The sequence below is a fragment of the Tuber melanosporum genome (genome assembly GCF_000151645.1).
Source record: "Tuber melanosporum whole genome shotgun sequence assembly, scaffold_53, strain Mel28".
Taxonomy (NCBI): domain Eukaryota; kingdom Fungi; phylum Ascomycota; class Pezizomycetes; order Pezizales; family Tuberaceae; genus Tuber; species Tuber melanosporum.
Window position 1 is genome coordinate 632300 of NW_003299099.1, and position 16236 is coordinate 648535.

Sequence of the window (16236 nt, forward strand, 5' to 3'; positions counted from 1 at the left end):
GAAGGATAGGGTAGGGCCTGGGATCGGCTTTTGTCGTGCCTGCTGCCCGTGAGACGAAGACTGATTTTTGGTTTCTTTAAGAAATCCTAGCGTATTGTGCGATCCCCTTCCCTAACTGTGTTCTCATATTTTTCCGCTATTCTTTTTATACTTCTCACCAATACTACATTATTAGCGGGCAGTTTTATTGCTAACTTTGCGGGCAATGGCTTGACACCCTTAATGGATCACCAAGTTCTTGCTCCGAATACCAAGGGTGCCTCCAAGGAACATGCCCATACTAGGTTATGAATTCTTTCCCATCCTCGCAGGAATTTAATCCGCCTATAGCAAAGTGCTTGGATGAAGTTCTGCGATTTTTAAGGAAACCCGGCATCAGCCCGAACCTGAGACACTTAAGCGGGCCTGGCGGTAAACGGACCGGATTTCTAGGTTTGCTGAATTATGCAGTGACAAATCTGGTGGAGATATCTATCCCCCAGCTTACTCCAAAACTCCTTCCCCTCCTGCCACGGTAAGGTCCGGTAAGAAAAGACGCAGCGGTAGGTAACGGATAGATTATTAGCAGATAGGAGAGAATGAGTCTGGGGCGGGAATGCTGCTGAAGGGGTGGACGGGAGGGGGGGCAAGCAGTAACAGCAATTGCTTGTTTAGACTAGACTAGATAAACCCCTTCTATTTTATTTATAATTATTAGGTTTCTAAATGTTGGCTGGGGAGGCAGATTCGCATGTGGGCAAGTTGGGAAGTTAATCCGTGAAAATTTGGTAAAAACGGTTGTACTTGCGCAGCGCGAGGTAGGGGCTTTTGACGGGTCGGTTGTTGGGTGTACTTCTTTCTCATCAGTGTTGGAGCGCGTAGGATAGTTGTGTAAATATGGTAATATTTTAGATATTGCTGCCGTGCTTAGTTTTATGTACCGTTATCCACAGGCAACTGATGAAGGGGCTAGGGTAGGGCCATGATGTGCTCGGAGAAAGCTGTATTAATGCTGTCGGGGCTGTAGATGCAGTTCGTGAGTTCTATTTACTCACTCATCTTTGCCAGGAACTCGTTTTCCGGCAGATGTATGCGTGTTTGTAGGGCACTGTTGTTATGCGTGATAGGGGAAGAATACGAGCAAGTGAAAACATGTATTACCTCCACTATAAGAAAGAGAGAGCAGTGAGTTGATTTTCTCGTTAGAGATTTCTGCTTCCATTTGAAGCCTGCCTGCAGCGAAACCTGGAATTACAGACCCCCCACTATCCCAACCTCCCGGTGCCCCACGATCCCACCCACCGGAAGCTATCACCAGCCTCTACTCGCGCAACCAGTTCGCAGCAATCCACGTCATCCGAAAATACAAACCATCGCCAGCAACAGGTCGTACCGCGAAACCTCTTCCTCTTTGAATACAGATCCTCCACTATCCTCCCCCAACCGCTAATGTATCTAACACACGGGATCTCTTCTCAAATGGCCCAGATGTTAGTGAGGAAAGCTCCTTCTTATGGCTGTAAGTGGCGGTAGTCGAACATGCATGTTATCGCCTCGATATACCTGCCCTCCCGGTCAGAGCTGGATGAGATCTAGCTCTCCGGCACTGGGGTGGGTAGTGAAGTTGATGAGGGCTTGTTGTAAGAACGGGCTCTCCAAAGTCTTACGCATTTTCATAATGTCATGAGGTCCAAGCTGGGTATGTGTGCTAAAATGGAAATGATCGAGAGGGAGAGGGACTACTTCCGGAGGGAGATTGTGATGATGGTGTTTGGGGAGGGGCGTGCTGCGGCGTTAGAGGGGGGGTTAGAGTACCTTTATTCTGCTTATACCTTCCTAACTTGGCGTCAAATGAGATTTATCTTCTTTACGCTTCTCCCCCCCTTCTATTATTGCTTGGTTAGTGAAAGGTTGTGTTGTAGCGGGGCAGATGTGAAAGGTTTTGTCAAGTTACTATCGTACTAGCGCTCTCCCAAGTTTTGCCCAAAGGTATCTTCTCATATCTATCTGTTGGAAATTGAGGAAGAGGGCCAGGATAAAACCGGTAGTAGTTGCAACGGTAATGACTGAAAGGTGGGTTTTACGCAGTGGACAGAGTTGGCTCTAATGGGAATAAGGAAACTTTGTACTGCGTATGTGAACAATAGAGAAAGAGGAGTGAGGAGAGTTTCGTACAAGAGGTGTGGAGTGGAGTTGGTTGACTTCTTGAGAAAGAAAGAAAAGGAAGGAAGGAAGGGAAATAGAGAGGTGAAAACTTTTCACCCATTACGCGTCCTCATATGAGAGGTACGCACACCACCGCAGTTTCCAGCTACGGGTACTTAACTACCATTTTCAACACTATCCAAGCTAGAGATCAGCGAGTGAGCAATTGTGACAATCAGTAAAAGTTAATTTTAGCATTCCAAACCAGCGATCCCGTTTCCATGACTTGTGCCGCCAATTGCCCAGTCTCAGATTCAGGCTCTCTCCCCGAGGCCCTCCGCATACGGAGGGTATCATGGTCGAGAGGGTCCAGTCCTAACAACACCGTGGGTTTCCCCGAACCCCGGTGGAATCGCCCGGCGGATGGGATCGAATGGAATATATGATATGGGGGATATCATCAACCATACGTACGTAAATATGACCTTTCCCGGACACAAGGTTATCAGGCCTTATCTGTACCGCAGTTTGTCCACACATGCAGGGAGGGGAAAAAAGAGCTTATCGGGGGTAAATCTCCACATACTAGATTCCAGGAGCTCTCTTTTTTTTTTTTTTCACTTTTGCTTCGGGGTTTATCCATTCGGGACAAGATTTACCGGAGTTCTCTTCAGCCAACACGCGGCGCTGGTGATCGAACTCTCGTGAACGGGGCGGAATAAGCAACTTTGGTATCGTGTTTTCGTTCCCCCACGATTTGGGTTATGAGACTTTCTTTGGCGGAAGGCCGATATGGTATCATATTATGGAGGTATCATAGGTCAAAACCCCGACTACGCTTGTGGCATTGGTCGGGTTGTTAATGACACAAGCACTCGTGGAACACGAGGGATGGTTATGTATAGTGGTAAAATCCCAGTCGTGGTTAAAGCTATTTCCCCAACTTGAGGCACAAGGATATCAAAGTTTGGTGGAAGACAAGTGCAACTTTCCGTCACCACAGAAAACCAAGAACAGCCAACCAACAGCCAACGTGCGCTCGGAGTAAACACATCACTTTAAACCGATGCCGCTGAACACCAAGTTGGTACAAGTACTATACTTGCCACGGCCAACGGCATCTCTTGATTCGCCACTCTGCGACGGCCTCGGAAAAACCATATCTATATTGACGCCACTATCGGGAAAAACCAGCAATTCCGTGCAGAAAAAATATTGAAAAAACGGATTGCACATCTAAGTGCACACTTTGGGGTTAATATATAGTGGAAACACCATTTAGCTCCTTCCAAAATTAAATTTTTGTTGTAAACCATGTGTGGATAACCAATTGCCCACGTTTCTCGTACAATCTATAGATAAGCCCGAGATAACAGTATCATGATCAAAAACTAACTCCCTTTTCCGCACCAGTTTTAGCACGAATCTCACAGCCAAACTCTACACAATGCCGTCGTAATACTACACCCCCGCATCCAGAGACCCAAAGCATAATAAATAAGAAGACATAGACCCCCTATTTCAAGAGGCAGGCTGCCGTCACATAAACCAGATAACTTTCATATCCCGTAACACTTAGGTAAACTAGACAATTCTCACGCAATTCATATAACCTACAGACATCCTGGATCGGTGCATGGCTCACTCCTTCAGTTTATTAGCCTCATAAGCAAAGCGGACCCTCCGGGTCCGTAAAAGCAGTATTATAGAGCGCAATGGACTCAAGAAGGCTCAAATGACCCCAGACGCCAACGTGATAGGTTTGAGCCGGTGTATTGTTTGAATGCACTCACCTTTCTTACTTCCCACAAGATGGTTACACCCGCCAAAAACCTTCTTTATGAAGGGGGAGGCGTTTATGTGTGACGTAAATACCGGTGTGAACATGAACAGGTAAATGGGAGGACTCGGAAATTGCTCCCCACCCACGCACATACATACACAAACACACAGGTACATACTGCACATGTCCAATTGGCATCTGTCATCTCATCTTCGTACGCATTTACGGTACCGGTACTAGATAACTTCTGAGACGTCTCGGCAGTGCCGAGAATACTGAAAGGCCTTTACTTACCTCACTCAGTTCACTATTCAAGTGCAGCCGCCGCAAGCGGGGGTATTGCAAAACATGACGAACTATTGCGATATCCAATGGATGGGTGAAGAAGAAAAATATTATGTCCGAACACTTGGCTAGCGAATCCCATACGATGGATTACTACAATTCTACCAAGCTTTCGGACCAGCATTACCCACATCCACACATGGTTCGGCGAGAAAGGGAGCCCAGGTCCCGATGTCTTGGAAAGTTCCTTGAATCAAATTTTTCAAGCGCCTCGCTGGTCAATTAAAGGGGAGAAAGGAGGGGCTGGTATGAGTGAGAAATGGGGCTTAGGAAGCGGGTCGCCGAGAGGGAATGTGCACGGCACATGGTGCCTGCATGAGATAGAACTCGACATCGTATTCTACCAGAAATCTGATTTATCAACAAGGAAAGAGACCTCAACCCGCTCAAAGTCCTGGGGGCGCAATTGACAAAACCGCGAATAACAGCGACTCGAGAGTCCTACGTGAAAAAACACCACTCGAGAGAGGACATCTGTTCCAGGCCAGAGGTATTTGTGCCCGAAAACGGGGGTGGGGGTTTACCCTACAGTATATTGGTGATATTTCCTCTAATTCCCGTTTTCTAGTGCTACAGTACTATCTCACAACAGGCAGTGCGTACCAGTAATTGATTCACGCAGATCTACAGAATTGCACAAAAAACCGCTTCGAGTACCCCACTCCCCGATTAGCCCGATACCATACTTACATAGCCCAGGAGACATTTGCCAAAAATATTGCGTGGAACCGAGGAGAATATGGAGGGATTCTCCAAGAAATTTTGATCACCTATTCCTTCACCACAACAACTGCCGGTGATTAAGGTTGCCTATTTTTTATAAGAAAAAGGGTTTTACCGGGCGCCGATCAACCTGCATCGGTGCATGGCACGCATCCATGTAAATCACATTCCTCCTCTCTCCCGTGCATATCAGGGCTAACACTGGAAGTGCGAAGCCTGGGAACGGCATTGTCTAAGACCAGGATACACCACCCTTCGGGAAGCTGTCAAATACTTGACGGTTTCTCCTAGCATCCCTAGCTGCAGATTGCTAGCCCAATACCAGGCGCCGGGGATGCTTGCTCCTACTTATATCCCTCTCAGAGCCTACTGAATACTGAACTACCATGGCAAGGGGGGGGGGGAGTTTAGCCTCTCTTGCATGATGTGCACTAGCCACTGCATGAGTAAGCCAAGAGAGACTCGCAAGGTTGCGTATATGCCACCCTTAGACATATCAGAGTACCTGGCTCAAAGGTCTAATTAAGGTACAGTACTGTAAACTTCACGCTCAGAATGCCGAGAAGGATCATGGGGCTTTCCAAAAGTAGCAGTAAAATGCTAAGGATTTCATCCGTGGATTCTCCTGTCACGATAAAAAAGGATATACCAATTTCTGCTTTGAAATACCCTTCTTTTTCCCGCTCTGATCCCCCACCCACCAATATAAGCACGCTTAGCAGGACATCATAGCAAGCGCGGCAACCCCGTGTTTATTCCAATCTCTTTAAGAGGAGAAAGGGAGTCAAACCCCGAAGAGCATTGTGCCAGTGGTAAACCTCAGTAATTTTTGAAAAAAAGGACTGCACATATCAGATGTAGGGGTAGGCAGGTGGGGGGGGGGAGGAGCACACCAGCCATCCAATTCACCTAGAGAGAGGAGGGAAGGACTAAGTTAAGCAAGAGAAAGGAAAATCGGTAATCAGCTCCACGAACCCATGCATCGAATTGTGATGACAGTAAGAAAAGAAAAGAAAAGAAAAATAATCGCACAAGATTTTCCAAAATTTACAGGCGAAAAACCCTGTGCTTTTTTTGCATTTTCTTTCAACGCCAAAAGTCGTTCACACACACACCCCTCCTCACTCCCCCGATAAAAGCACTCCCAGCCGCGAAATCCAACTTCCCCTTGCGGACATCCTCCAAGAGAAAGCACCCATCAGAGGAACGGTAGGCATGAGTATAGCTAGTTCAGCATATCACCTCCTGTAACACGAGCAAAAAAATTGTGAAAAAACACCGTTTCATCCACCAATCAGGGAGTACTGTACCGTACAGCACAGGATGCTTCCAAGATCTCTCTACTCTATCTTATCCACCGCGCAGCCATTATCACGAATTTCCCAGTGTAGGAAGCCGTGAGGCACAGCGCGCAAAAAAAAAAGGGCTGGAGGCGAAAAGAGATAAGGTATGATAAAGACAAGAGTATGCGTGGAGGGGAAAATGAGAACGAATGAAAGATCCCCGAGTCTGCGCATATACTTCTTGCAGAGCAGAGCAGCAAATCAGCTTCGCCAAGTACCGGTACTCGCACTGCTAAGATAGGGAGACCACCGAAAGAGAGGATGCGAAAGGCTGGCCAATGGCATTCGCGAGCCGATCCCGGAGAACCCATATTATGATACCGACCCCATGTTAGCCTAGAGAATAATCCCCAGGGTACGCATGAACGCAGCAAGCCACGCAGATCCCCCAGGCTGGTAAGAGCACGACAAGAAGGGGTCCAGTCACAGTATGTACTCGTCCGAGTACGAGTACTCTGTACATACCGGTACTCGAGTACAAGTCGCCATAATCCCTTGGCGGTTTCCATTCCAAAATAGTCAAAGCGAAAAAGAAAATTATAAAAAGAGGAGGAGATCCGGTAACAGAACCCCGAATTAGGGCTAGCCATGGCAGATCACTCGGCCTTGGCGCGTGATCAACTTTTTTTGTGTGCAAGATCGTCGCAGGACTAGATCTTTCCAAGAGAAAAAAAAAAAAAAAAAAAAAAGTCCCAAGTGCAAAGCAAGGATAAAAATAAATAAGTGAACAACGGTATGCCGATCCCGCATGCCCCTCGCCGCAACCAGCTTTTACGAGCTTACTGTATTCTACTAATTAGCCGAGAATTTTACGGGTACTCGCTCGTTTCGTCAGGAAAAGCAAAAGATGAAGCTTCAGGGAGAGCCGAGAGTGGGGGGAGGGGGGGAAAAGGGTACTTGGGCAAATCGACTGGATACTACTCGTATACCTTTTTTTTGAGTTAGTTTATTGGCGGGAAAGGGTAGTGGGATAGATATCGGTTGTTAGCGGTCACCGCTCGGTAAATACGGCAACACTACAGAGGGAGGCCTTGGGTTGATTGGCGAGAGGGGCTGAAAAAAAACGGAGTACGGCAGACCGATTACCGCACGTTGAATAGACTACCGCACGTACGAGTACGTACTGTTTCTCGCCTCAAAATTGCAGGTACTCGAGATGATCAAAGCGATTAGACTAGTGCTTATCGGGGGTTTGTTTCCTCTCCCTTATGGTGAGCCTTGTACGAGTACTGTAGCGCACATCTGACCTGTGGAATTCGATTTCCCTCCCTTTTTCCTTCTTTCTTCCTCGTTTCCCCCGCTTATACCCACATAAAGTCCCCGGAAGGTCGGATAGCACTGGAAACATGCAACTTATTATTATTATTATTAAAAAAAAAAAAAAAAGTAATCAAAAAGAAATATTATTATTATTATGTTGCGAGTTAGGATACCTGGCCGGTACCCGGTAGTCTACACGTGTTGTGGTGGTTCTGGTGGAGTTACCCACATGGGCATCCCGAACGACGCAACCGAGGGGTTATAAGAGATGAACTACCGGCACCTGAGGGGTGAGAATAAGTGAGGCGAATTCAGTTTTCACTGGGACAGAATTTGGTGAGTATGATATGATCTCCACCATATATATCATTCGGCCCGCTAACTAGTGACACACCTAGTTCGCCTCACATACCCCCAACCTGGTGCTCGTAGTCCAAATCTATAATATCATACAACAGGCATGTACTGTACCATATTACAAGTATGTGGGAGCGGACAGAGCGCAGGGAAGGAGGTACTTCGGAAACGACAATACTGAGATGTACTGTACTAGGGAGGGGGGGGGACGAACCCATGGCACCGGTCAAATCATCATAGATACTCCCCCTAGCGAATCAATCTCCCCTCTTTACAGTCGATACGCTCAGGTGGATTTCAGAATCGACTACTCATCGGGGATGACCACGGACTAGCCGTGGTATCCGAGGGGTTAATCGGGAGGAAATAACGCTATCCTCGATGTCCCCCAAAGAGGCCCCTCCTCGTAAGCCATCCACACGTACCGTAATTGAACGCCGGCAGCTGGGAAAGCCATGATGCGCGCAAAACCTCCCGTAGACTATACCTGGAGTGGAGTTGCGGAGCCACCCAGTTACATAGCAAGGCTGCTGGGATATCCCCATCGGGAATCTCCAAAGGAACGAAGTTCAACCCCTATATTATCGCCTCTAACGATCGCGGTATAGAAGGCGAAGTTTTCATTCAGAGGGTCGGATGGAATCCCGCACCCACGTATGATACCTTGATAGACGGATCCTGATCGCACGGCACCATATCGTTATCTCCCCTACCACATTGGGCTGGTGGGGGTTGGTTAGTGGAGTCAGCGGGACATTGCTCACCTACCGACCGTATTGTTACTGCGGGACTACTGCGTTGTCTCGAGCGGAAACTTCTTCAAGGCTTCTCTTTTTTTTTTATCATCTCATCTCGGAAGCCTTGCTGTCGTCGGTCTTTCCTATTTGGTAACTTTCTGTATTGCACTGTAATTTGCAAGGGCTAGGGAAAAAATAACGCTACGGTGCACAAAATTCCGGGAGAGGTGGTACGGCCCCCGAAACGTGACCTTGACGGGATCTATATTCCTCAGTCAACTCTGAGGAAATGTAATTAATGGGTACACGATCTCTCGTTCGATACAAAAAAAAAACAATCCTTCCATTGCTCTTGTTGAGTAATGAAGGTTTTGTTGTCTCGCGCTGGGGGTAATAATGTACTCGGGTGCTGCCAATTTTGACCAAAATCAACATCACCACCCTAGCTCCGTACAGTATCATGCCACAGTTTCATTGCCTAGCCCTGTACAGTACAGTACAAGCACTGTATGATAGTGTATCATACTTGGGAACAACGCAATACTGTGATAACTTGGCCACAAAGAAACGTGCTCTCCCTCACCTCGCCAAGCCATCACAAGTTTTACCTCCTCTGTGGCAATGACTACTCCCCTATCAAATAAAGCGTGACCCCCGCTCTAGTCATTAAGTCTCACCCACGCTCTGCTGCCCTGTAATTTCTCCATTTAGACGTGCTCGAGTACCCTACCTTACAGATTCTGTACAACGCCAAGTTATAAAAACGGCCAGTTGACACAAGAAAGAACCCTTTAATCTTCCCGAAAGAGCATTCGACGCAAGATCAAGCCGTCCATCCCCTGGAGAAGGCACCTTCCGGCTCCGGGGGGGGGCGACCCGGAATTTTTCCTATTTAGCGTTACCGTATCACGCTGCCCGGGGCTGGCCGGGGAACGGGGAGGGAAAAATAAGGCTATAATCCACGTTATTGGGCACCCATAGTCTGCGCTGACACCAATTATCCCCGAATATCATCCCACGGAGCCCAAGAGCACTGGCGATATTACAGTACCCAACCGTCAGGGTGGCGGGACAGTACCGTATTTACTACTGACGGGATACCCCTGACCCACCCAGAATCGCACCCCGGTGCGCGGGTGGCGGGAAACCTTTATGAGATGGCAGCCCGCGGCTTTATCGTCTGGGGAACAATAATGGCAATAAATAGATAAATAACTATTCCTTGCGAACTATCCATCCTACCAAACTTAAAGCCTCTTTTCACCAGATTTGGAGAAGATATCGCATACGGGAATAAGCACACGCTCTCTCTATCCAGAGAAATCGATTCACTTTTCGGCATTTGATTGCAAGAACTCTCAAGTATAGCATGTGCCGTACCAGTACGTGGCGCGTGCAACTTTATGGAAGGGGTCTAGAAAAGTAAAACTCCGAGCGAAAATGCCGATACGGACAACAACACATGAGCATAATAGGAAATAAAAAGAAAATATAAATAACCTTGCTTAAGCTTCACGGGCCGGAACAACCTTATGCGCAGGGACAGCGTTCAGCCCCGAGAAGGAAAAATCGACAACCCTTGTTCCGGCCTTCCAATCCATCTCGTGAGACCCATCCGTATCGGCGGCAATGAGAATATCCCCGCCCCTTCCCCGCCACTTCTGGCCAGTCCCTGGAATGGTCATAATGCCTTCGGAGGAGTTAACATCAGCACAGACCACCAAAACCGCGCGTGCAAGCAACAATAGCATAGTGGGAAAGATGGAGGGAGGCGAAAGCGAGTTGGATGGGGGGAAAGGGGGACAAGTAACACCTTCACCAGCGATAAACACGATCAGCGAGACGGTCGGTGGTGCGTGAGGTGGCTGGTGATATGCGCCCTTGATATCGAACTGAAAGCTCTCGGTAAAATTGCCCCATGGGATCAAGCTGGCCGTCTCCAAGCCGGGTACGGATGGGACGGCATATTTGAATTCCCAGCACTGGAATAGCGCAAGCTTCGTTCCGTCTGGGTTCCGCTCCGTCTCGGAGGATACAACGGCTGGGATGACGAATGCGTCAGGGGAAGACGGTTCCGGACACCGATGCCAGTGGGTGGTTTCTCCGCCGTCGAGAGTTTTCCGCTCGGTGTCCACGAGAGCGCACGCAGGGAGTAGGAGGGAAAGGGCAGAGAGACGCATTTGGGATATGTATGTAGAAGGAGAGGGGAAGGGGCTCCGTTCAATTGATTCGTTTCTATGTACCCAGCTCTCCCCAATTTAAAAATCGGATGTCCGATAAATAGAGAGTGAGATTCTATGAAAAAAACGCTAATTTCCATGAAAATGATGACTACGCACATATCCCCTCCCCAGCGACAGCATTGAGCCTATTTAACCAGTCATCATAATACCCTATGAATTGCAAAACTTCATCATCCAATCCAGCTTAGTTGCGGGGGGGGGGGGTTCTAGTATTTATTCCACGACGATCTGTGCTACGATGTTCGCTGGGCACTACTATGGTTGGCCGTTACTCCGGGTTTCGGACGGGGGACGAGCAGGTGATGATTACTCGGTGCCCGCTTAACCGGCCCAAAAAGGCTATCGGGGTGGCTTCGACGAGAACGCCGAAGCCACAATACCTCTGGAAATGGCTTATTGCGTGACAGTGACTCAGCAATGCTCTTCACGCCAAGCCCATATTCGTTACCAAATATCCATAGCCACCAAGGTTCGAAGGGGGCACAACCACTCCTGTTTTTTCCAACGTCGCACGTAAATAATCTGGCACCAGGGGTCCCACGTTCGAGAGGGATTTGGCGATCATAGTAGTAAAAGAAGAAGAAAAAATTCCCATTAAACTCCATAACTTGTTCTCACTGTTCTCGCCTGGTTAGGCTCCCAGAGCCTTGCATGAATGGCGCAGACGTACTTGAACGACGCTAGTTTGAAGCTTCATAACCCCATCACTCGTCCCGAATCCGTCCTGACTGACCCGGGTTCCCCCACTCCTCTGCACCCCTTCCTTAGAACCACCGGTTTTATCCCGCACCGACACTTCCCTCGCCATCCTCTCGACGCATTATTGCCAGATCGAACCGAACGAACGAAAACAAACCGTCCTCCAGGGCGCCTGGTAAAATCGGACCCTGAGTCTCTTCCATCATTCCTACAAACCGGGGTGAGTAAGCCATGTCAGGAACTCCCCATCCCCCCCCTCCACCCCCAAGTTGGTTGGCTCTTTACGGGAAAGATACCCACGCGGGGTGATATGAGCCCCCCAGATCCTACTTGTCCCATGTAACTACTTGCGTCTAAGATTGAACCCCGGAAAGAAAAAAACCAAATATAAGAATTAACGAGTAAGAAGGGGGGAAAGGAAGAAGAAGAAGACCCCGTCCCTGCTTCAAGGTTAGCATTAGGCTATTATTTCCTGTCAATTGGAAGGAGAAGAAGGGAGAGACGAGAATATCCTCCTCACTGTGTAGCCTTACTCAAGCAATCCGTCAATCAAACATTGCCACTATCATAACCAGAACCCCCACCACCAGTAAAGGTACCATCATAAGTCAACAATTTAAAGATTACCCCCCTCCCCCCCCCAAAAAAAAAAATCCCCATCCCCCATGTTTCATTCCTGTAATACCTACGGTGCACTACTTCGATCCCAACCCCCTGGGCCACTACTTGTACATCCACAATACCGGTATGCAGGGCCCATCTCACCTTTCCCACACCCCACAGCTACACACACACATATACCCAGCACATACGCACACACATCTATCATACATACATACATACATACATACATACATACATACATACATACATACATACATACATACATACATACGGTACACCTCCATACTTGCACTCGTACAGCCAGCGGGACAGCCAGTCAACCAATTATGGCAATACCAAGCATGAAAAGAAAAGAAAAGAAAAATACCAGTAGATCGGATCGACCGTATAAACTTCCTCTTTTTCAAACCAAGAGGGGACGTCCTTCACTATGTTCCCCCTCCCTCCCCCCCCTCCTTCCCCAGGTGATGCCATGGAGTTGATCCTGCATTGATCTGACCAGGGTTATCTGGTTGGTAGATCAGTTTCGCCTTTTGGGTGGCTGCCCGTACGAGTATATCTGCCATGCTTTTTTTATTTTTATTTTTATTTTTATTTTTATTTTTATTTTTTGCTTTTGCTTTTGCTTTTGCTCTTTCGAGTACCTTTCTGTATGTGTGTGCGTGCGTGTGGGTGGCTTGTTGGTTGGTTGTCCAGAAAGCACTAAACTTGAATAACATATGGCATACCGGGTTTACTTGGTATGATATGTTAAAAAAATCTGGTATGAAAGGGGGAGGAGCAGGGCGTTTGGTGACCTGGGGGGGGGGTTTCGCAGGTTCCCGGTAGGTAAGATAGGAGAATTTTAGAGGATTAAGGAGTGAAGAAAGAAAAGAAAATTTTTTTGAACCTCCCAATTATGATTTTACTCTTTGGAGCCTTTATCGACAGAGGAAGGGAGGGGAAGGGTAGTGGATGAGTAGAGGTACAGCGGGTTTGTGCATTATGTGGAAACTCTTTTAGCTACTGGTTACCGGTATGCGGAGCGACTTCCGGTTCACGAGGGATATTCTCGTAGGGTTGTGAGTAATTGGGAGATATCTTCAGCATAAGGTTACATAGGTCGTCCCACTACGTGGGGGTCACTTTTCTCAAAGTTTTGGCTCTGCAGGAACCTGCAGACCGTCTGCCGGTACCAAGCTCAGCTATTGAGGATGTCCTACCTAGTTAAGGTTAGGGGTTTTTTTTTCTTTCGGAGCTGGAGTCCTTTGCTTATTACTTATATCTTCCGGACCTGAATGTTGGTAAGACTACTATCAAATCCGACGACTAAAAAAAAGCAAACTATCTGTCGAGGAAATCCTTGGCAGCGACACGCTAGTCCCAATATGTTTCACAAATATACAAACATTGCTGGAAAGAGTGGCTCTTGAGACAATTTGGTACTTGTAGTGATTTGCACAAAGTAAATATTGCTTTTTCATAACAATAATCTCCATAACATTCAAAAAGATATCTCGATAAGAAACTGCCGTATCGAGCAAGCCCAACTTGAATAAATGCAACTACTTCTTCAAGTCATCATGGTCAGTGGAAGAAGAGAGATCCTTCCATTCCCTCATAGTCTGCAAAGTCTCCTCCGACCTAGCGCTGATGAAAGCGATAGCATCTGAGCCAATGGGCGTACGGACAGGGACCTCCTTCCCAGCGACTCTCCCGGACTTTGTCAGGATCTCGACAATCAGCTGGGCGCCCTTCTGCGGGTCACCCGGTTGAGCTCTGTCGTACGTGTCGAAGGTGTTCCTGATGGGCTCCATAACAGGGTCGTAATCGGCGATCCGCACAGCAGTCGGGGTCCTGTGTCCTGGTGCCAGGAAGTTTGTGCGGAAGTAGCCGGGTTCGATACAGACAGCGTCGATGCCCAGGTGCGCGACCTCAGCCTTGATGGACTCTGTGATACCTGCAAGGGCGAACTTGGTCGAGCAGTAGAGCCCCGCTCCCTGCGTTCCCCTAACGCCGCCGATGGATCCCATGTTTGCGATAGTACCACTCCTTTGCGCGCGCATATAGGGCAAAACTGCGCGGATTACCGTCAGGGACCCAAAGACATTGGTGTTGAAGATTTTGAATACTTCTGCTGCGCTGCGAGTTTACACTTTACGTTAATCACTCTGATCTCTATTATTCTTGGAGTGGGTAGAGACCTAAAGAAGGTAAAGGTAAAAAGAGAGGGGAAAAAAGTAAATAAAACATGATGTGTGCATTTGGGTGTAACATACCTGGATTCCTCTACGGTTCCCTCCAAGAGGTAGGCGGCGTTGTTGACCAGAATATCTATCCGTCCGTGCACAGAGTTTGCATTTGCGATAGCTTTTTTGATATTCTCTTCTGCGTCGCAGATATCGAGAGCTAGGGTTACGGCTCCCAGCGCCTTTAGGTCATCGATCCTCTTCGGGTCACGAGCCGTTGCGACCACCTTATCACCGTTCTTCAGGGCAGCCCTCGCGAGCAAGCCGCCGAAACCGGAGGAGCACCCCGTGATGAGCCAAACTTTTGGAGACATATCTTTATTTTTTACCTGGATTGCTCAAGTCAGGATCGAAGTAGCCCGGGGGGTAAGGAACGGGGTTCATTAATAATGGTAAAATGGGCTCACGGTATAAAAGTGTTTGTCTTGTCGAGAAAGATCTATTATTCGGAGATGGGGGGTTTAGGTTTTAGGTTTTGTTTTTGATAGAGAGGTTAGGGTTTTGTTGCCTTTTTGTTTATTTGCGAGAAAGTGCGATGGATTCTAGCTAGAAGGATTCGGGAACAAAGATCAGGAAACCCCCTTTTTAAACCGCGAATTAAGCCAATATCAGCCTCTACCATCTCCATAGCGATCGTCAAAACACTCGTTATTTTCCACAGTTCTCCCTCTCTTGTGCGGAATTGATCACCGCGCCCGCTCTCGGCTCCGGTTCGTAACTCCATGATTTAATACCTTGTGGACCTTGATGGCCCCATAAATGTCCGCCCCTACGGCACAGAAACGGAGTTGTTGCAATCATCGATAGTTCCGGCCATGGGAAGCCAGCTCTGATCGGCGTTGCTGCAGCCTTATCTCCGATATTCTTAACTATCGGACAGAGAAAATGGGTCCACTCGAAGAGCACCTGGCGCGATATCAGTGGACAAAAAAAAAGGCATGGTTTCCCGTCTGACATATTTTGAAGATCACGTTATGAGAATGGAATTCCTGATGTAAATTCTTCCAGCTGCGAAATTTAGCTGGGGATATTAACTCGACTGAACCTACTCAAGTAAAGAAAGGACAAGAGAGAGAGCCCGATCTCCCCTTCCGATCTTCCCCCGCGAGAAAAAGTGGTTCACGAGATAGGCGGATGGTGGGAGATCTGGGTGGGGGAGCGGAATACGGCCACCAAACAAGACTAGTTGGATGAGCGGGAACGACCTTCCCTTACTCGGGTTTGTGACAATCCGAAGGCAAGCAAAAAAGAAAGAGATCCGGTTGTGACTCAAAGGGTATTTTAATTCACCATGCTAGTCAAGATGCAAAATGCAGAATAAGGGAAGAAGAAAAAGATGCAATATCACCACTACGATAATTTCACGGAAGGCTAATATATTTCCGTACCGGAAGATCCCACATACAGACAACAGATACTATAACAGCCCACAATCGATACCGGTAGTGTGGGGGGGGGGGCGATGGGCGATAGTGGTTAGGGTATACTCCACGATCATACATTCGATTCGATGATTCACATATAGATGAGATCCTACTTGAAAGAACATGCCGAATAGGTAGGACTCTATGCGCCGGGAGGGAGGGGTCTGGACCAAACAGACAGACACGAGGGGATCCGCCGACCCCAGACCCACCCATCATCAATCGTTATAGTGTACTGTACCTTCTCCATCACGCACCATTTTGAATCCTCTTTCCTTTTGCCTTCTTTTCATTTTTTTTTTTTTTCCGTCCGAAAATTATGTTCTGTCAAGAGGTATGATATCGG

General features: G+C 47.8%; 2 protein-coding genes; both read right to left on the reverse strand.

Moving 5' to 3' along the window:
• Positions 1–13672: 13672 nt before the first annotated feature.
• GSTUM_00009203001 (uncharacterized protein) lies at positions 13673–14780 on the reverse strand (the record flags this gene model as incomplete). XM_002840552.2 has 2 exons in its annotated part: positions 13673–14359; positions 14497–14780. 2 exons carry the CDS (start codon positions 14778–14780, stop codon positions 13783–13785), a joined length of 861 nt encoding a protein of 286 aa, XP_002840598.1. The 3' UTR covers positions 13673–13782.
• Positions 14781–14784: 4 nt separating this feature from the next.
• On the reverse strand, positions 14785–15190 carry GSTUM_00009204001 (uncharacterized protein; the record flags this gene model as incomplete). Its single annotated transcript, XM_002840553.1, has 3 exons — positions 14785–14795; positions 14874–14905; positions 15045–15190. 3 exons carry the CDS (start codon positions 15188–15190, stop codon positions 14785–14787), a joined length of 189 nt encoding a protein of 62 aa, XP_002840599.1.
• Positions 15191–16236: the final 1046 nt, after the last annotated feature.